The sequence below is a fragment of the Odocoileus virginianus genome, chromosome 16 (genome assembly GCF_023699985.2).
Source record: "Odocoileus virginianus isolate 20LAN1187 ecotype Illinois chromosome 16, Ovbor_1.2, whole genome shotgun sequence".
NCBI classification, from domain to species: Eukaryota; Metazoa; Chordata; class Mammalia; order Artiodactyla; family Cervidae; genus Odocoileus; species Odocoileus virginianus.
Window position 1 is genome coordinate 8746415 of NC_069689.1, and position 20977 is coordinate 8767391.

A 20977-nucleotide genomic window follows, 5' to 3' on the forward strand; every position below is an offset into this window, starting at 1 on the left:
GAAAAAGAACACAAAGGAGACAAATAAATGCAAGGATTTTAATGATGTGCAAGGCTTTATTTAAAGAGCCCATCTGAGACCAAAGCCCAAGGACACAAAGCTGCTCATCCTGTGACAGGAGCTTAGACAGAGCTGACTGCCACACCCCGCCTCCGCGCTCAGGGACCAGAAGGCAAAATACCAGTTGATACTAAGCAGCCTAGTCTCCAAGGAATGAGCTAAGGCACAGGGAGGCTTGGGAGAGCCCCTGGAATGACCCTGAAAGGAGGCAATGCATTATTCTGGGGTCATCAGACTCTCCTTGGGTTGAACTCACTGTCTCGCCTGTGGTCATAAATGGGTGACCCGAATCTGGCAAGGCTCCTTGGACCACTCTGCTCTTTAGCCCATCCTGGAATGGGAGGTCTCAGCAAAAGGGCTAAGAAGAGAAGAGGAGGGTAGACCAGAAACTTTTTACTCCTCTGATCTCTAGTCAATTGCCAGTGGGTATCAGAAGTCCTCCTTAATCTGGTATTCAACATCCTGACAATGAAGAGATAATCTGGGAAAAGATAGCTTAATGTGACTTGTCTGAATTATTTTTGATGTGGACCATTTTTAAAGTCTTCACTGAATTTGTTACTATGTTTTTGTCTCACAATTTGTGTTTTTGGCCCTGAGGCATGTGGGGTCTTAGTTCCCCAACCAGGGATTGACCTCTCACCCCTTGCATTGGAAGGTGAAGTCTTAAATCACTGGACTGGCAGGGAAGTCCTGTTTTGTCTAAGTTTTAGATGGCTGATTTAAAATAACATTACTGGAGGCATTAAGGAGACTGCCAAGTGATACCCAGCTTACAGTTAAGTAACACAGATGGAATGGAACACATCAGCAGGATAACGCACCACAGGGAGTGCGGAGAAATGAGGAGGAGTGAGGAGGGCATCTATCCTTCCAGACTCTGGGAAGGCCCCATCACTGTCCTGTGAGGGTCTCTAAGAGGCACATCTGCAGAACACCTGGAGAAGAGACTACTGCACAGAGAGGCTCAAGTACAAAGAACTTCCTCCAGGTGCCCCGGAACTGCAGGGGCTTGGAGGCTTCCTGCGAGTGGTCCTGACTAAAGAGGCCTTCGCTTACTTGCTAACAGTGTACAGTGGTACCTTGTCTCTTTCCTCTTGTAGCAGCCAATGATTCTAGGCTTAGCAACCTCTAGACCAGATTCTGCAAGTAAAGTACCTTAGAGATTTCCCAAGGCCCCAGCTGACAGTCAACGGGACAAACAAAAGATTTTATACATCACCAGATACTAGCTTCTTCCTGGGAATAAAGCAGGGATTTTATCTCCAAAACTACACAATATAAGAATGCTATCTGTTTTCATTATACCTTAGGCCGACAGAGAGAAGAATGTCAAGATTTAAGCTGCAAGAGGTGCATGCTCCTCCATGACCCTGGAATGAAACGAGAGGAGAGGCACCGTGTCCCTCCTGTGTGTCTAGGGGTGGTCACACCACACAGTCCTCCTCAGTGGCAGCTTGCAGGGTACCAGCCACTGGACAACACCACATCTGGGGTCTTGCTAAAATGCAGTGCACACACCATGTGGAGAAGTGTACGATTAACAGAAACGGTAATTAAGGAACAACAATTTCCCAAGCACTAGAGAACTTTCAGTGTTGTGAAAGCACTCGGGGCTCTATAATTTCTCTTCTAAAAGGTTTCAGAAGTACAGAGTGAGATATACAAACCAGAAAAATGTGAGCTAAAGACAGAATGAAAAGCATCTGTGCAGTGGCTTCACATAATGGGGGGGGGAAACACTTCTCCTTTTGCCCTTATGTTTGCTCCAATCAACCAGCACCACCTGGCACTTACCTCCTTGTGAGTTTGGAAGTTAATTTACTAAAAAGATTAGTGGAGCCTCGGCTTCGAGTCTGCGACAACGGTGTGGCTTCATGGGACAGGCTGGGTGAGGCAGGTGGGCCGTTGTACGTGGCAGTGCGCCGCTCCCGGGGCTGACCGTGGAAAGTGCTACGGCTGGCAGTGCCTCTTGGGAATCGGGTTCGATCTGGGGTGGTGGTGCTACTAATACTGTGTGTTGAAGCAACTGGAGCTCTCTGGTCAGGAACGGTGCTAGGAGATCAGCAAACGACAGATTCTTAGAACTTTGTTCACAAAATCCTGGCTTTGTAGCAAACATGGCACACAAACATTTATAATCATAATATACCTTTGATATAGAGTAGAGATAACCAGTATATAAATCCAGATCCAAGGGGTATTTTATAGGACTTAAGAGCAAAAGGTAAGTTAAACGGCAAAGGGTACCAAAGGAATAGTACACAGTGAAACAACACCTTATGGAGTTGAAGGGAACAATACATACATATTATCAAGGACAAGATTAATGCAAGGAAATTCTAGAACAAAGAACAGCTAACTCAAGCTTCTTTTCCTTTGCTTCCCTCTCAAATTGCTTACATGCAGAGAACCCTGCCAATACAAAAAAAAACAAAGGCTATGCAGGTGAAACTGAAGAATAGGCAACTAAAAAGTTTCGGAAGCACAAAAATGGCATAAATATTGTAAAATTCCACATGCTGAAAGCAACTTGGAGAGAAAGGGGAATTTCTTACATCCTTTATAGTATGAAGATGCATGAAGATACAAAGATGACCAGGGACACCATGAGACAGGATGCGCTGAACTAAAACCACACACAGGAAGGACACTTTGTGGACAACTGGAACAAAACCTTAGACTATAATATCCACAGCACAAAATTAAGAAGCAGTGGGTACACATTAGTTTCACAAGGAATGTGCATTTTTCTTACATAGCCTTGAAGTTATCTCCTTCACTGTCTATTGGAGGTAACATCATCTTGGGGTGCCCAGAGGCTGACATGGACATCGACTTCTGATGTCTCAGCCGACAGGTGGAAGATGTCTTACAAACAGAGGCAGGGCTAGCTGCGTAAGCGAACATTTCTGTCAGGCTGGGAGGGGGTTTGGGTTCAGGCAGAGGCAGAAACAACAGTATGATGGACCAGTGACAAAAAGAGCAACCTGTTGTTCAAAGCACATTACCTTCCTCCCCAAACCATCTCATTTCTGTCAAAGAACAAAAATCTCTTAAACTCGTTTTGGGGATTCTGGAGTAATTGCTAATCTGTATCTGCTTTTTAAAAACCAGTAATTTTTAAAAGTTTATTAGCTTTAAAGAAAAGAAAGTAACACTGTACATGTTTGAATATTTATGTGAGAGTGATGAAGATCTCCGAGCTGTGTGTAAAATAAAGCTTATCTTAAAAGATGTCTCCATTCAAATCAAAGCGAATCTGTAATACATATGCTGTGCTCTCAACCTGTTCCCAAAGCAGCGTCATACATTAAATGGACTAGAAAAATTATGGCTGTAGTAGTAACTAGTTGTACTTATCAACTTATCCTATGTTATCAAACCATTCCCACTCAAAGCACACTGACTTCTTTATAAAAAACAATTGCAATTCTTAAGAGGTCAACAAAGCCCCCTTTTTTCAAGGTGGGAAAACTAATAAGAGCAAATTAACTGTTTTTATAGACAGAGAAAGAGTGACACAGTGACCACACACCTGCAGTTCCACCTGGCACAGCTAGCTACAGGACACAGCGACCTAGGGCTTTTCTCATTCTTAATGCCAGCTCAGCCATCATGTCCGTGGAACTTCAAAGGGAACAGTTAAGGATAATCAGGGATTTAGAAGTCTGACCACACTCTTTCAGTGTCTCTCTTCAGAAATCCTCTCAAAGCCTGAAACCCAGAAACCATCAGGTTCTTTCCTTCACGCCTGACATACACAGCAGCTGGATCATCCTGTTGGTGTCACAACCCCTCACAGCACTTCACTGGGCCCCATGCCTCCACACCCGAGGGTCTCTGGGCAGAACTTCATCTCTCTTCCAAGCCCAGACCTCAGCCACCTGTCTTCATTGTTCTCCAAACTCACACTTTCCAGTAGGTCCACCATACAGCTATGAACTTCCTAAAACACACACCTGACTTCGTCCTTGTCGCTTATCTGCTTTTAACCTTGCAAAAGCACACGGCATCTTCAGGATAAAGTTCAGACTCCTCACTCTGGTACCCGAGCCGCATCCTCAGGCGCCCGTCTGGCTGCACCCCTGCCACCTCTTCAGGCTTGACCTTCCACTGTCACTTCCCGGAATTTGACTTTCTGGCCCATCTGATGACCTGCCGTCTCTTGGTCATGCATCAGGTCAAAGAACTTTTGCAGGAGCTAGTCTCTGTGTCTGGAGAGCTGACATCTTTCTCTTTTCATCAGAACTTCACCTCTGAGGTTATCCCCTCCATGAAGGCTTCACCAGTGCCCTCCTCACCCGGAGCTAGTCCTTTCCCTCTGTGTATTCAGTGACGGCACCTGCTATGCACACCCCACTGTACTGCAGTGACTCCTGTCTGATTGTGTGCTCTGGAAACACGGCCTGCAGCCTCAATGTGACCCCACATTGTATGTGCAAGACTATGTGGACAGTTACTTTGCGGTCAGCAGTATGTCTCAGATAGAGCAGGTGCTTAAGAATATTCAATAACTGAAAAGGCACGTTAATGAGGTGAGCCACTGGAATTCCAGCAGGCCCAATATGAAGGAGACACGTCTGTATAATAAACTACTCAAGAAGATCTGCTTGCCCCTCTATCTTTGACAATCCTGCCCTCTGACTTGGGTGAGTGTGACTTTAATACAGTCACAGAACTGTACAATCACCTTATAAAGATAAAAATGGATTTGACTTTTTTGTTTCTGACTTTTTTTTTTTTCCCCTTTGGCAGCTGAATTCTGTTTTGGGAGAAATAGGTTCTTGGTCTCCATCTCCCCATGTCGCTGACTCCCCGCTGGATTTTCCCACTATCCTGGCCAGTGACAGATTTAGAGATGGGCAGGCCACAGCCAAACCAACAGCGCCCCAGGGCTTCTGCATGAGCAGAGCTGAGTGTGGGACGACATCAAGGCTGATGTCACTGAGCCCACCAAGCAACTCCTGCAGAAGTAGCAGAACCAAACCCTGACTCTATCCCTGGACTTTTTCAGTTACAAGAATTCACAGATGCCCTTTAATTTAAATTTGTTTGGACTGATTTTCTGTCACCTCAACATAGAGTCTTAAATGATTCAACTATTTGAAGAAAGGCTTTGTTGTTTTCAACATGCACATACAGACATACGTACACATAGAAACATACACTTTTACTTTACTAAGTTACAGATAAATAACTTTACCAGCTGAGCCACCAGGGAAGTCCTACAGAAAAATGCAACTGTCCTTTGTGCTCTATTATCTGTTCAGAGCAGGTCAAGGGTCAACATGCTTTATTCCCCTACCCAGCATCTGACATTCTCTTGCCCAAATTAGGACCTAGGATCAGTAAGTGCATTAAAAAAAAGCAGGGGAAGAAGAGGTGGTAGGGGTTACCTGGCATGTTCCCTGGAGAATATATAAATGGTCCCAAAGACTCAGATGAGGAAATGGCTTTTAGTCAGAATCCTGAACAGGGAGAGGCTCAGTCTATTCGCCCTGAGCTATCCCCCTGGTTGGAGGGCGCAGGCAAGACTATGTGAACAGGTACTTTGCAGCAAAAAACTGACCCTCCTTAGAGTCAGAGACCCTTTAAGGAAGTGCAAATTGATATATTCATTATAAATTATTCAATTTTTTCCATAATCTTACAAGCAATGAAAAGAATTATTTCTCTAGAAATTTAATCATGTCATATCACGAGTTCCAAAAAGGAAGCAACAAAACAGATTTTTTTTTTAAAAAACTCTCAAAGCAGGTCTCAATTTAGGAATCAGTAAACTCAAGAAATGTTTGTGGAATTTCATGTTTGTACCAACTCACAAAAGTTCTATTTACAACAAACAATCCCAACTCACAATGGGCTGCATCAAGTTGGTTGTTGTGAAAGTTGGACAAAATTTTTTCCTCAGAAATGTGGCAAATAGGATGGTTATACTCCACAGACTATCCCACAAAAATTTACACAAACAAAACAGTGGTTGCATCGTATTTTTAGCAGTTCTGGGTCCAAGGAAAAAAACCATTATTTAAACCTTAACTTAAAGAAATAGCACTGTTTCTTAAAATTCAAACTGTGTGATGTTCCTATTGATCTTTTGACTTTATATCTAAATATGTCTGGTATAACTTTTATTCTGTATTGGAACATTCCAATATGAAACATTTTGGCTGCTGATGCAAAGCATACTCAGTGATTGGGCAAAAGCAGAATTAAAAACATAATCCAAAGATACATGTGTTAACTGTGACAAAATCTTTTTTGTTCATCTAATTTTTATTAGCCGTGATCATTCTTATGTTGGAATTCTGTAACAACACTCACATATTTAAGAAAAAAGTCGAACATACTAAAGGATAAAATAGGAATTCATGTCTTTCTTCCAGAAGTTAACATAGATCCAGGCATCCTGTACCTCACTAGTATTTTAGTCAAAGAATAAGATATGTGTGTGTGTGTGTATCTATAGGAGAGGAAAAAGCAACAATCTGCCAAAGAAGTCATCTGTGCACAGAGAAGGCTCTGTGAATAATTTATCACTCAAACATCTATTTTAAGGGTGAAAAAGTAATCAAATTTAATGTCTTCCTTAACTGAATGTAAAAAAAAAAATATGACCACTAGTTTGGCACTCAAACCTCCAATATTTTTCCATACTTTTTCAATTCATTTATAAGATACAAAAACAAAATCCAGGTATTATTAAAGTTATGGGCCCCGTTTTGTGTGGCGGGAGGCTGTTTAACTAAAGACAATACTTTCAGAAGGAGAGCACTTAAATAACTGATGCCAACAGAGCAACGAGGCCCAGGTGGGGATAAAGAGGGGGCAGCCCCACTGAGGAAGGTATCTGCAGGTAGAAACCAGGTAATGACTCCAAAGAAATCAAGAGCATTCTTAAAACTGTTTCTAAAGAGTGGACTGTGTGGCCGCAGGAGACGAGAACTAGAGGAGCTACGCACACAGACACAAACCGAGGGAGCGGAGAGATGGCGGTCTGAACAGCCTTGCAAAGAAAAGTCTGACTCTGTACCTCAGAGAACCGTATATTCTAAAGTTCAAGAGGAATCTGAGAGAACAGTTCAACAATTTAGAAGAATTTTTAAAAAACAACAGTCATGAAAACAACATTCTTCTCGTTCTACAGATTAAAATTCTTAACAGAAAAAAAAAAATAAATAAAAATAAAATTCTTAACAGAAATGTCTGGGAACTCCCTGGTGATCCAGGGGTTAGGCCTCGGCGCTATCACTGCAGGGACCCAGGATCAATCCCTGGTCAGGGAACTAAGAATTAAGATCCTGTGGAGCCAAAAGAAAAAGAAAGAAACTTCTAATTAAGTCTTCTATTGGTGTCTCCTACTCAGTCACCTGAACTACAAGCAATTTGATATATTTGAGAAAGCAATTGCAATAAAAGAAAATTTACCAAAGAACAGACTACTATTAAAAAAATAAACATACCAATCATTAATCTGTAAGTTATCTAGCCCAGTGGCTCTACTCATGTTATTAGGAGAGAACAAGCATAGACAAGATTCAAAGACAGAATATCAAGATGTAAATATTTCTAAAAAGTCACTGAAAAAAAATGAATGAATGAAATCTCACAGAACAAGCTTTTCCCTTCATGTCAATTCAAACATAAGTGGTCTGTGGAATGACAAAATAGTCTGGTTTAAAGGATGAAAAATGATAGAATTTTTGTTTATAGGTTGTTATAGAAGTTAGTGATCATACATTTCATTTGACTGGTGAGATCTAAGGAAAAAGAAACTTTACAGTGTAATTTCAGAAAGTAAATGTCAGAAAAAGAAGAAAAACAATTTTGATGCTACACATGACAATGTGCTATGACCAAATAATGTTCAAGTTGAGAGGCCAGGGGACAGTGAAAGATGATGTGAATTTATTTTATGGATTTCTATTTCAGAACTTTTCTGCTCACTTTACCTCATCATTCTGAATTTAGTTTTATGCTACTCTTCCAAAACAAAAGGAAAACCAGGCCCATCTGAGAAATATTTTCTATATAGAATATATTTAACTACTCTACCAAGCCAACTTTTTCTTCTCTTTTCTCTCTATCCAAACTGAACTCTACTGTATGGTTTCTGGATCTACTTAATCCCACTTTTTTAGTTCTTATTTTGAAACCCCTAGAAAGGGGTCTGTATGATCTGACTCCTTACTGATATATTACTGTTAGTATTTAAAAATCATGCTTATTCAATGTAAGATTTCCTCTCTACCAGATTAAAATCATTGAGAAGACTGAACTCTCCATTTCTCTGGATATTCAAGTGTGTCTCTTTTAAGGTGAAGACCACTTTTAAAGTGTTTTGTCTGCCTGGCCCTCTAGCACACTGCTGACCTATAATTGACGGCCCACCCACCCCATCTGGGGCTCCATGTCCCTGAGGCATGGCTCCCTGTCTCAGGTCATCATCCTTCCCCGCTTCCAGTCTTGGTTCAAGATATTCACGTGCACAAAGCAATCTCCATTTCCCTGTTCATAATTCTACAATTAAAGCATAGCTTACCACCTATTTCATCTGGGAAAGCTCTCTGGTTTAACTCAACCCTTCCAATCATCACACCCAGCCGGCTAAGAGAATAAGCTCTGGACCAGGAGAGGAATTTGGAATTCTAGGATCTCACCAGAACTGCATTTAAATTTAACTTACCATTAGAGAATACTTACCACTATTATTTGAATTTTGATTATAAAAATTAAGTAGTAAATATCATCCTTCCATTTCTTTTGGGAAAAACACATTTTCTTGCAAACAGGTAAAATTTCATACCTGTTTTCTTTGCCATTCTGAATTACTGAATGTCTATCAGCTGTGGTTCTTTCACTGCAAACGTAAGTATTCCGTCGCGTCATTCCACCAGATGCCGTATTACTCTATTAAAAAAAAAGGGCATTTCGGTCTTAAACAATTTAGTAAGTATAATACAGCAGGGAAAAAAAAAACCCCATGTAAATAAACATGAGTACTTAGTCTTTGAATAAAGCTGAATTATTAACGGGCTTCCCAGGTGGCTCAGTGGTAAAGAACCCACGTGCCAATGCAGGAGATCAGGTTTGAGAAGGCCCCCTGGAGCAGGAAACGGCACCCACTCCAGTGTTCTTGCCTGGGAGTCCCACGGACGAGGGGCCTCGAGGGCTGCAGTCCACGGGGCCACAGAAGAGCCGACATGACTTAGCCACTAAAGAACAGCAAAGTGTTAACAGCACTGGGCACTGGATCAGAAAAGACGACGAAGGCAGCAACCTCTACCCTCTTTCCTACCTTCCATTATTTCTGCAACAATGAAAAATGGCTATGGCAAAGTGACTCTGAAAAGCTGGCTACAATAATCTGTAAAGTAATAACTCATGGATTATTTAAAATGAAGCAGGAAGACAGAGAAATTCACTTTTTAAAAGGTAGTCATTTCAAACTGAGACATTAAAAAGCAAGGATTATAAATATACAAATGAAACAAAAATAAAAAAATATCAGAATTAAAACTGCAAAACTATTAGCAAAAAAACCAAAAAATAAATATAACAGATAAATCTGCATAATCTTGGATTTGACAAGAGATTCTGATGTGTCACACACAGGGCAAAGGACAGAATAGACATTTTTCCAATGAAGGCATACTAATGGCCAATAAACATATGCAAGATGCTTAATATCACTGGTCATTTAGAAAATGCAAATCAAATCCACAATGAGATACCACTTCACACCCACTAGGAGAGCTACAATTAAAAAAAAACCAAAAACTAGAAAATAACAAATGGGGCAAGAGTGTGGAGAAACAAGGACGTGACTGTGTGAGGATGTGAAGGAGTGCAGCTGTGGTGCACACACTGGTACACAAACGCTGACAGCAACCAGAGGGGAGGAGCACATTAAATGTCCCTCGACAGATAGGGAGATAAACTGCGGCATATAAAAAGGAATCAATTCATCCAACAACTTGGCTGAAACTTGAAAATATGGTGAGTGAAAGAAGTCAGACACAAAAGGCTATGTAAGTGCACTTATATGAAATGTCCAAAAGAGGCAAATCTACTGGGAGAGAATGAGGTCAGTGGCTGCAGGGGCTGGAGAAGGGAGGACTGGGGAGGAACTTCTTAGTGAACACAGGGCGTTCTGTGGTGTCTGGGAACTAGAGAGGGAGAGGCTGCACACGCACCAGACGTGCTGAATAAACGCTTCAAATGGTTAACTGTATGGACGTGAACTTGACGTGAACTTCACATCAATTTTGAAAAGTTAATATTTTCAAAATTTAAAAAAAAAGAGAAACAAAAGTCACATCACAACTTTTATCAGATAATTTTAAGAAAAGATTAAAAGCAGCCACCTTCACCACGGCATGAGCAGGTCACATATAAGGAAACTTTGAAGACAAATGGGAGAAAATTAAAGCAACATACTCTTTTCCTTTATAAATAAATATGAGTGGCTAATAATGCTTGGGATATATTTTCAAAAGGGGAATGTGCTGATGAGTAGAGCCAAGGAACAGAAGTTATGAAGGCAAGGAACAAGTTTCTTTAAGGCTGGATTTAAACTGCAAGGCTATGGAATGACGACTGAAGTCGAAATAAAAAGCCTTTCCAGACAGCGTTTATTCTGAAGAAGCAGAAGGTCAGCGGACAGAGCAGACAAGACTCTTTGGGTTCCTGTGTAAGCCCTTCCCCAGAACAGGACAAGGGAGCTGTGCCTTGACAAAGTGCCGCCTCCTGACTCTGGGGTTTCCTTAGGGTTGAAGGAGGCTGTGTCACTGTTAACTTTCAGGGAAAATGTGATTACAGAATATCCTTAAAACTGTTCATTCTCTGCAAATTCTTATCAAAATCACTTTTGGGGTCTTCCAATTATAAAATAAATAAGTCATGGGGATGCAATATACAGCATGGTGACTATAGTTAGTAACACTGTATATTTGGAAGTTGCTAAGAGAGTAAACCTAAGAAGTTCTCATCACAAGTAAAAAAAAATTCTGTACAGTGCTAAGAAGAGTGATTATTTTTTTAGCTCAGAGAGAACGCATTTCAATCCATGAAAAGTTTCTGAAACTGAACAGATTCACTGTAACAAACACTACCTACTCTCGAGGGAGATTTTGTTAGGTGCAGGAATTAGGAGATTTAGGTCAGTAGTGTAATTTTGGACAACTACCTAACTTTTCTTCAATTTCTTCACCTTAAGATTTAGCTGATACCTGGAAAAGCACTTGGCAGGGTCCCTGGCACAAGGTTAGGACTCAGTCAATGTTCTGTATTGATAGAGCCCTCTGACATGCTGGGCAAACACCATGTTCCTGTCTTGCAGTTAGTCAGGCTGTGACCACCTGTCTGCACTGTCACCACTGGTTTTATTTATTTTCTGTCAGACTATGCGGCCTTTCCATCTCTCAGACGTTTTTGGAGTAACTAGAAACAGCCCTTGACATGAAGGATCTCATCCAGTGGGATGGAGTGTAATAAGAAACATCAGCAACAGAGCTAGTGATCCCAACAGGGTGACAACGTACACAGGGGCCCAGGGGGCAGGGCTTGGTAGGCAGATAAGAACAGAGGAGCAAAATGCTGTGTCATTTCAATCCTACAATCCTAGGCAGGCTCTATAGCGCAACAACTTACACTAGGGACAGTGGAGCTCTTCTTCCGTTCAGGGATATCCGCCTTGTTGGGGTTACTTGCATTCCCAAGCATGGGACTGGCTGGAGCAATCCCCTTTCCTCCAACAACACTGGCGCCTGGTTTCCGGGAGGGAACTCCGTCTTCTTTGAGGTCACTGTCTGTAGTGCTGGTCTGACTCCTTTTTGGATATGCCACAACTGAAGGAATAGCTGGTCCAGCTAAAATAAAAAATTCACTTTTTAAAAGTCAGAATATTTTATATTCTGAATATTTTTAAAGTTTTATATTTTACCTTATGAAAATAAACTTTATAAGATGATCCAAGATTTCTATTCATCTAATATGAAACAGTGAAATCTTCTAAGATGATTCCTATTCACGTATGCTTTCCCTATGCAATGAATTCAATTTTAAAATTTTACTTACTAGTCCCCAACTTTCTAAAAGTGTTTTTTTTTTAAATTAGTAAGCTTATATAGTTCTCCTGAGACATCTTCACAAGGTGTTCCTGGACAGATAAGTATTTACACACATCATGCAGAATAACTGCTTCACCTGGTACATTTGAGTGAATCTCATCCTTTTTGTACAAGAGATGCCTTCACCTTTTGGAAAAGAACAGTACAGATTTACAGGCCATTTCTTTGGACACTTTATCTTGCATCTTTTTTAAAGCACTCACACTCTTCTAGATGAACAGGAATCTGAGGAGATGAGGGAAGGCAGTACAAGCAGAGGAAAGCATGTTCCTCACGCAAGTGACTGAGAGGGCGTGGGGGCGGGACGCTGCAGCTCACATCTGCTCCCAGGAGGGTGCGCAGGGACATCCCGGGCGGCAAGTAACTGCTATCTTGTAAGAAATCATCTAGAGACTGTGATGACACAGGAGATCTGGAGTTCAAAGAATTTTGGAAATGAACAAGATAACTTGCATGTTCATTATATACAACGTCCAGTGGTAATCTTAAGAAACAGCACCAAATGATCAACATTTATGTTGAGAAAAGATTTTATATACTTGGGTCTGTTAAAAAAATGGATGGAAGGGGAAGGGAGGGACTATGAGTTTGAGTCGTAGTCCTATGACTATACATACAGAATGGGTAAAAACAAGGTCTTACTGACATAAACCACAGCAGGATCCTCTATGACCCACATCCCAGAATTTTAGAAACAAAAGCAAAAAAAAAAAACAAATGGGACCTAATGAAACTTAAAAGCTTTTGCACAACAAAGGAAACTATAAGCAAGCTGAAAAGACAGCTCTCAGATTGGGAGAAAATAATAGCAAACGAAGCAACAGACAAAGGATTAATCTCAAAAATATACAAGCAACTCCTCCAGCTCAACTCCAGAAAAATAAATGACCCAATCAAAAAATGGGCCAAAGAACTAAACAGACATTTCTCCAAGGAAGACATACAGATGGCTAACAAACACATGAAAAGATGCTCAACATCACTCATTATCAGAGAAATGCAAATCAAAACCACAGTGAGGTACCATTACACGCCAGTCAGGATGGCTGCTATCCAAAAGTCTACAAGCAATAAATGCTGGAGAAGGTGTGGAGAAAAGGGAACCCTCTTACACTATAGGTGGGAATGCAAATTAGTACAGCCACTATGGAAAACAGTGTGGAGATTTCTTAAAAAGCTGGAAATAGAACTGCCATATGACCCAGCAATCCCACTTCTGGGCATACACACCAAGGAAACCAGATCTGAAAGAGACACGTGCACCCCAATGTTCATAGTAAAGGGCATTACTAATCCAGACAGATTCTGCTTAAGGAAGAATGAACTTACTAAGACAGTTATTAGGGACATGAGAAAACTAATACCAGGTTTCTTCCAGGATTTAGGAACAATTCCCTTTAAACTGGTTGATTCAGAGCAACACGTAGGCATTTTGCTAACTGCTCTGTATGTAGCACACAGAAAAACCCTTCCTTGCTAGCAAACTAATAAGAACACAAAAGACTGAGACCCAGATCAACACTTGCTTTACAAATGCCATCTGTAAAATTTTGGCATCAGATAGGCTCTGAGCGCTCAGTTACACCCTGGAAAACAGCAGATGTGCAGACAGCTTACTGACAGCGTCAGTACAATGTGCTGCTTCAGCCTAAACCACATAGAGGCATTGGCAGCAGGAAGAGAAATGGAAACCAAGCAAAGGGTCATCACTTTTGGTACAGAACCGAAGCTGTAGACACCTGGAATACTCTGTACAGTTCTAAGCACCAACTCTCAAGGTGGAAGAAAACAGGAGGACAAAGTCCAGGGAAGGGAAGTGACCTGAACAAAGAAATGAAAGAGGATTCCACGTTCCAAGTCAGGACTAGACCAACATAAATTTGTGCACTGGAATTAAAGGAATTAACACGTGAATAAATGCACATCTGCTAGAGTCTCTGGATTACAACAAACGGGGCTGCCTTGAAGGCAGAATAATTGTCACGTTTGGTAAGCATCCTTTTGGGTCCTACGTCTCATGGAAGATTCACTCTATGGTGAAAATGTAAGAGTGAGGTGTTTAGACACATGGACAGTTAAGAGTGTGGGTCGAGAATGACATGAGTCAAAAATTTAAACCAATTAAGGCAAAACTGGTGTACTATACATTTTCCAGGGCTGTGCTGTCCATTGTGGTAGCCACTGGCCACACGTGGCTTTATAAATTTAACTTCGACAAAACTGAAAATCACCTTCTCAGTTCAAGTGCTTGACAAAGTCCCATGTGGCTCAGGTTTCTACCCAGCCAGGCCTTAGTCAACCCAAGACTACTGGGTGTACCAAGGAGATCAGAGCCTGCAGCGCCTGCAGGACTGCTGTGCAAGAAATGCTAAGAAGGGCAATCAAGCAACTTTAACCCCAGGAGGCCATAAGCAAAAGGATGCCTGGCAATGTCAGGAGGCCTCTTGGTTAAAGGGAGGCCTGGAACACGCTGGAATGATCTCAAACTTACTTACCGTGGTCACTGTAACGCCTCTGCTTCTGGCTTGAAGAGACACTTCTCTGCACTTTGTGGTGAGGAGACTGGCCAGTACTGTTGTTGAGGTCACTGCTTGGCCTAACCTTAGCAAGTGAAAGATTGCTGCTAGAACTGGAATCACTAGCATCCAGCTAAGAGAAAATGAGAAAAACAGAGCAAACCACAACACGAGCCCAAATGGTTTATCATGAAACTAAACTTCTCATAATACACAAACCTCTTACAAACTGTTCATTTAGGGAGAAAAACCACAGTGTACAAAAAACACAAGCCTAAACTCAGGCACAAGTATTTTTCTGACCACTGGAAAAATTCACACAAGAATAGATATTTATGTTCTTCTAGGCTTTTCCAAAAAACTAAAAATTCTCTATTTCATCTGATACTTTGCACCATTTAAAAACTATTACTGACTACACAGGTTAACAAAAGCCAAGTTATTAAAGGTTATTATCTTAAAGCTAAAATAGTAACTCATAATAGTCATAGGAGTTCGATCAGTCATTTGAAGGTAAATTTAAAAATATTATCAATGTTATGCACAATAAAAAACCCCAAAACTAATTATTACATGAGCTAATAATTCGCAAAAAGGATATTACACATTTTTATCTGGTTATACTTACCTCTGAAGATTTTCTCCCCAACAATAAATATGTAGCTGTGATTTCATCATATTTCATCTTACTAAGAGATTCTTGAATTTCTTCTTGTGTATATCCCATTCCCACCATAATATCTAAAAGAAGGACATAATACAGTTTACGGGTTTCCTTTGGTTAAGAAATCATTACATTAGAGCGTAAACTAATTTCCTTTATTTGACCGAAAAGATCACACATTGTTCTAACATAGATAGGCAGCTGGCTTATTTCTGAGTTACTGAGTACTATTACTGGGCCTGCAGATAACTTCCTAAATATGACAAAACATATTAGCTGCTTCACGTAACCTAACTTATCCCCATTATTATTCCTGTTTTGGAGGGTTGTGTCCAACTCTTGTGATCCCATGGACTGTAGCCCACCAGGCTCCTCTGTCCATGGGATTTTCCAGGCAGGAATAGTGGAGCAATTTGCCATTTCCTTCTCCAGGGGATCTTCCCAATCCAGGGACTGAACCTGGGTCTCCCGCACTGCAGGCAGATTCTTTACCGACTGAGCTACCAGGGAAGCCCATTCCCGTTTTAGGTGTATACATATAAATGAAGGGACAAGTATGTTACTTGCACACACACCAGCATGCAGGCACAGAGTAATTACCTATTCTTTTCTGGTCTGAGATGTCCAGTTCTGGTTCAACAAATGGTTTCAGCTCATCATCCTCATGCCCTGCATTGATCCACCTGTCCTTCATGATTTGCTGAAAGGTGAACTGTGTCGTTAGCAGTATAAATGAAGCATTCTGATAATCACAATATTTAGGGAAATTTATTCTCAACATTTTATCAATTATGGTTCAAAGGATAACTTTTTAAAAATGTCTCAATCTTGCTTAAAAAAAAAAACAAAAAACCCAGGATAGTATTCAATACGTCATACAAATTAAGCAAAATTCTAAAAATACTTTCAAAGACTCTCCAAAGTTGTTCTTCATTTCCACTTATGTTATTACCTCTAGAGTGCCTCGTTTTATTGGATTTAGCACCAGGAAACGTTTGAGAAGGTTTTCACAGTCTGTGGACATGTAGAAAGGGATTCTGTATTTCCCTCTTAATACTCGCTCTCTCAGTTCCTTTGGGGAGGTAGAGAGGAAAGAAAACTACTAAGTCAACTTTTAGGTTAAAAAAGAACCCAACTCCCCCACTGAAACAACACTGACACGTTAACTCTGATCATTTGATAAAATCCTTTAAGCTTTCTGAAGAACAAGGATGCAACTGCTTCATATACCTTTAGGTTCTGCCCATCAAAGGGGAGCGACCCGCTGACTAGAGTGTAAAGAATGACGCCGAGGCTCCACACGTCCACTTCCGGCCCGTCGTATTTCTTGCCCTGGAAGAGCTCTGGGGCCGCATATGGAGGACTGCCACAAAACGTATCCAGTTTACTGCCAACAGTAAATTCATTGCTAAAACCAAAGTCAGCTATTTTAATGTTCATATCAGCATCTAACAATAGATTTTCAGCCTAGAGGGAAAACATCAAGACAAAAATGAAATTTAACAAAAAAATATAATGAACTGTGATAGAATTAGGCATTTCATAAAAGCTTTTTGTAATGATATAAACTTAATATATCCTAATGAGTAAGAAAACATTCTTTCTAGAGAGAAAAAAAAAGGAGATAATTCAGAAGACTTAATGTTCTGGCATTAACAACCAATAAGAGGTTTAAGATGCAGTGGTCCCTCGGTCTCTGAGGGCACCGGCTCGGACCCCGTGGACACCATCCTCCACCATCATATAAAACAGTTCAGTCAGCCAGCCTTCCTAAGACACAGATGGAGAACCTGGGGATATGGGGGCCCAAGTGTATAGATCAATTCCAGCACCAATTTAAACAGCAAATGTTCATGACAAAACAGTATTGGAAGAGCTTTTTCAGCTAAGAATAAGGGGCTTTTAAAAAACATATCCTTCTAAGTACCCTTTTAAGTGGACAGTCACATTTCACAAGCACTGCTAAATAAGGTGTTTAATGGCTATTACTGAGAAGAGGGGCATCCTAAACTTCATTTAAGACAGAGATCACAGTCATGACTGCTTGTCTTAACAGACATTTTATCACGTGGCAATCATACACCAGGTGTTATATTAGTGTCTGGATGCACAGACAGACAGGGTCCCGCCCTCAGAAAGCTCACAGTTTACAAACAGAGGGGAGGAAAAACCTGCAGTTATACTCTGGGACCTCAGTACCGTGACCGAGAAGAGAGGAGTGGTGGGCCCGGCACTGAAAGGTATGGTCTGGCTCCCTAACTGGATGGAACTGAAAGCACTGCGAGGATTAGGTGACGGCAGTGGGTGGGTCAACAAGAGGGATTTCAAGCAGAATAACAGTCTGAAAACCCAGAGGGTGAGAGAGAACACAGTTTGCTCAAGAAACTGAAAGGCGTACGGTAGAGAGGACTAGAGGGCTGGGGACATGCTACGGCTGAATTAAAAATGGCAAGTTGAGCGATTTGTATTCAGGAAGTTTAGCTTTTTATACTAAGGGCAATGGGAAGCCACTGAAAAGTCATTCAAGCAGGGAAATGACAAGTTTTATTTGTGTGTGTGTGTGTGTGATTTTTAAAAAAACATTTACTTATTTGGTTGTACTGGGTCTTAGTTGCAGCATGTGGGATCTAGTTCCCCAACCAGGGATCAAACCTGGGCCCCCAACGCAGGGGGCCCAGAGTCTTAGCCACTGGACCTCTAGGGAAGTTCCATGACAATTTTATTTGTGTTTTTAAAGGACCATTCTGGTTGCAATGTAGGAAACAGACATGGAAGAAAAGAGGCAAAATTGGAAGCAGGGAGGACCAGGCAAGAGGCTAGTGTAGTAATCCGGTCCCAGATGCCAGTGGACTGGAAATGGACAATGCGAGTGGGGACGGAGAAGAGCAAGCTCAGTAACACGCAGGGAACAGCAGCAGAGACCTGGGGACCGAGTGGGTGTCAGAGCAAAGGAGAGAGAGACCCTTGGGGTACATCAGTCACCACAATGAGAAATACAAATTTAAGTTTAGGAAGGAAGGGTTTAGGTATTTAACATGCTCAGTCAAGCTGCCTGAGGGGTGCTGAGGAGGTGTCCTTTGCCAGCTGGACACTGAGTCCTGGAAGAGAGCTCTGGACGCAGGAACAGAGCGGGGGGTTAGCAAACCAGAGGTGACGGGAGTGAATGTGAATGCGGCAAGGGTGGGTGAAGAGAGAACAAGCAGATCAGTAAATTACAGTTATGAGGAGAGAGAGGAAGTCATGACCAAGTTAAGAAAGAATCTAGACAATGTTTAGAGAAAAATGGTTGTGAAGGTGAAGAGAATAAAAGGGTATATCGGGAAGAACAACTGGGGTGGGAGGTTCACAGGCAGAAGGGGTGTGGATGTAAGCACGTTTTATACATGGTGCTAGTGAGGCACCAGCAGAGACAGGAGGAGGTGAGGAAGGCGGGGAGGGAAGAGACAGCCACGCACCCTGGGAGGGAGGGACACAGACCCTGAACACCAGGGGGTCAGCACAAGTGCTGTGCTGTCTTGCAACAAGAGGAAAACTCTGAAAGGTCAAGGGTGGATGCAGGTGCAGCTAAGCTGGAGGGCCTGCTGGGAAACAGGGAGTTTCTGCCTGCTGTTTCTATTTTCTCTGTGAAATAGGAAACCTGATCCTATGCCAGGAATGCAGGCAAAGGCGGAGAACCGTGCAGTAGGTCTCAAATAGCCACTGCTGTTAACAGGAGAGAATGCTGACTAGGGAGACAGAAACTGGTGCGGGCAGCACTGAGCGTGCTTCCAGGGGAGAGTGTGCATATCTGGGAGCGCTCAGCTGTTTGGTGGTGGGTGATTTTTCTCTAGAGACCAACAATGAGCTGCTTTAACTAAAATGGAAACTAAACCTTAGGATTCTTTTTAAATTTAGTAACACAATCTAATATATCCCTCATTTATGTTGTGAGCAGCAGGAGAACTGAACTCACACAAGGAAAGCGTACACGAGTAAGGGCACTGTGACTCACCTTGAGGTCTCTGTGAACAATCCGCTTTTGGTGGCAGTACTGGACTGCAGACACGATCTGGACAGGAGAGAGGCAAGGTCATTAATCGTCACTGCTGCAGACTCATGATCAAGATGAAAATACGCCCCTCATGATCACATATGTAAAGCACTCAGTGGGCACTTCAATGGCTGTGTGGATCTCTAAAGATAATGTTCTTATGCTTTATACCTTTCAATCTGGAGAGACTGAGGGGTGAGTGCAAGAAGACCGAGGTGAGGCTGTTCTTTCCAGTTTTAACTATAAAGTCTCCTCTCAGGTCCTGTCCCTCAACATGCTAGTTATTTCTAAGTGTGGTGCCAGGGCTCAGCAAACCAGTGGGACCCAGAGGGCCCTGGGTGCCCAGGGCCCAGAATCAGAAGGCTCTCCATGCCCACATCATCAGCTCAAAACCAAGGCAGCAGTTACGGATCCTCCATACTAGGTGTTTTATCAGGTTGGTTCTCCTTTGCCAGTCTGCTCCTGACAACACGCTCTTCCTTTTGGCTAATGTGGGTTCAAGGACAGCAAAAATGACTTCACCTCTCTAATGATCAGTGCCCTCTTTCTTAAAATGGAAGAATGAATGCTGTAATGTATATGAACTACGAACTATGAAAACTATTATGTGCTTTATCAATAACAATCCCTCCTACACTTAGCAAATAACATCCTTTCATTCAGCCGACTTTTGATTACTCCTGGGATTAGCACTGCTATTATTACTATCATTTTCAGCTGCACAGTGCAGCTTGTAGGATCCTCGTTTCCCAGCCCAAGGGATTGAACCTCGGCCCTCAGCTGTGACGGTGCTGAGTCCCAAACACTGGACAGCCAGGGAATTCCCTGATTGGCACTGTTAAATAACTGCTCTACAAATTTCACACTTATTACCAACTTTTAAGACTCTTTTTCTAAAACTTTATAAGCTTTAATAAAGTTTTATATGATTATAAAAATTTTAGGAAATACAGAAAGTACATTCAAGAATATGCTTTTATAGCCATCAAACAGAGACGACATTTCCTGTTATTCTGGCATATTTGCTTCAAGTCTTTACTTTGGTATTATGTATGTGTACTTAAATATATATGTACGTACTTATATAAGTACGTACATATATGTATGTACTTAAATATGTATGTACGTACATACAAAACTGGGGGCTATAATGAAAATACTGCTTGTTTCTCCAAATCATCAACTTTCAGTTGTAAGCAATATGCACCTAACTATACTGGACACAAAAACTCAGAAAGGGCTGATCTACTGGTTGATACTGGTTCAAAATAAGCAGTAAGGAGGTGGGCTGGGGTTGGGAATGATGCCAGAATCAAGGCTTCACTAAGCAGCTTCCTACTTTATAAAGTGAATACGCAGATCAGACCCACTCACAGTCACCTTCTACTGCTAAGTCACTTCAGTCGTGTCCGACTCTGTGCAATCCCATCCCTGGGATTCTCCAGGCAAGAACACTGGAGTGGGTTGCCATTTCCTTCTCCGATGCATAAAAGTGAAAAGTGAAAGTGAAGCCGCTCAGTCATGTCTGACTCTTCGTGACCCCATGGACTGCAGCCTACCAGGCTCCTCTGTC

General features: G+C 41.7%; 1 protein-coding gene across 16 annotated transcripts in view; it reads right to left on the reverse strand.

Moving 5' to 3' along the window:
* Positions 1-20977, reverse strand: part of MARK3 (microtubule affinity regulating kinase 3) — a 101682-nt gene that overhangs the window by 6481 nt on the left and 74224 nt on the right. For 7 of the 16 annotated variants that reach the window (XM_070477762.1, XM_020913507.2, XM_070477759.1 and 4 more), the window contains 10 exons: positions 19366-19422; positions 16605-16841; positions 16327-16446; positions 15975-16074; positions 15339-15451; positions 14690-14843; positions 11716-11933; positions 8870-8973; positions 2819-2980; positions 1858-2115 (listed from right to left, as the gene is read on the reverse strand). In XM_070477762.1, the coding sequence (XP_070333863.1) occupies positions 1858-2115; positions 2819-2980; positions 8870-8973; positions 11716-11933; positions 14690-14843; positions 15339-15451; positions 15975-16074; positions 16327-16446; positions 16605-16841; positions 19366-19422 (1523 nt within the window). Of the gene's footprint in view, positions 1-18; positions 419-1291; positions 1434-1857; positions 2116-2818; positions 2981-8869; positions 8974-11715; positions 11934-14689; positions 14844-15338; positions 15452-15974; positions 16075-16326; positions 16447-16604; positions 16842-19365; positions 19423-20977 lie in introns of those variants that run through there. The other 9 variants (XM_020913498.2, XM_020913496.2, XM_020913508.2 and 6 more) reach the window with 6 other exon arrangements.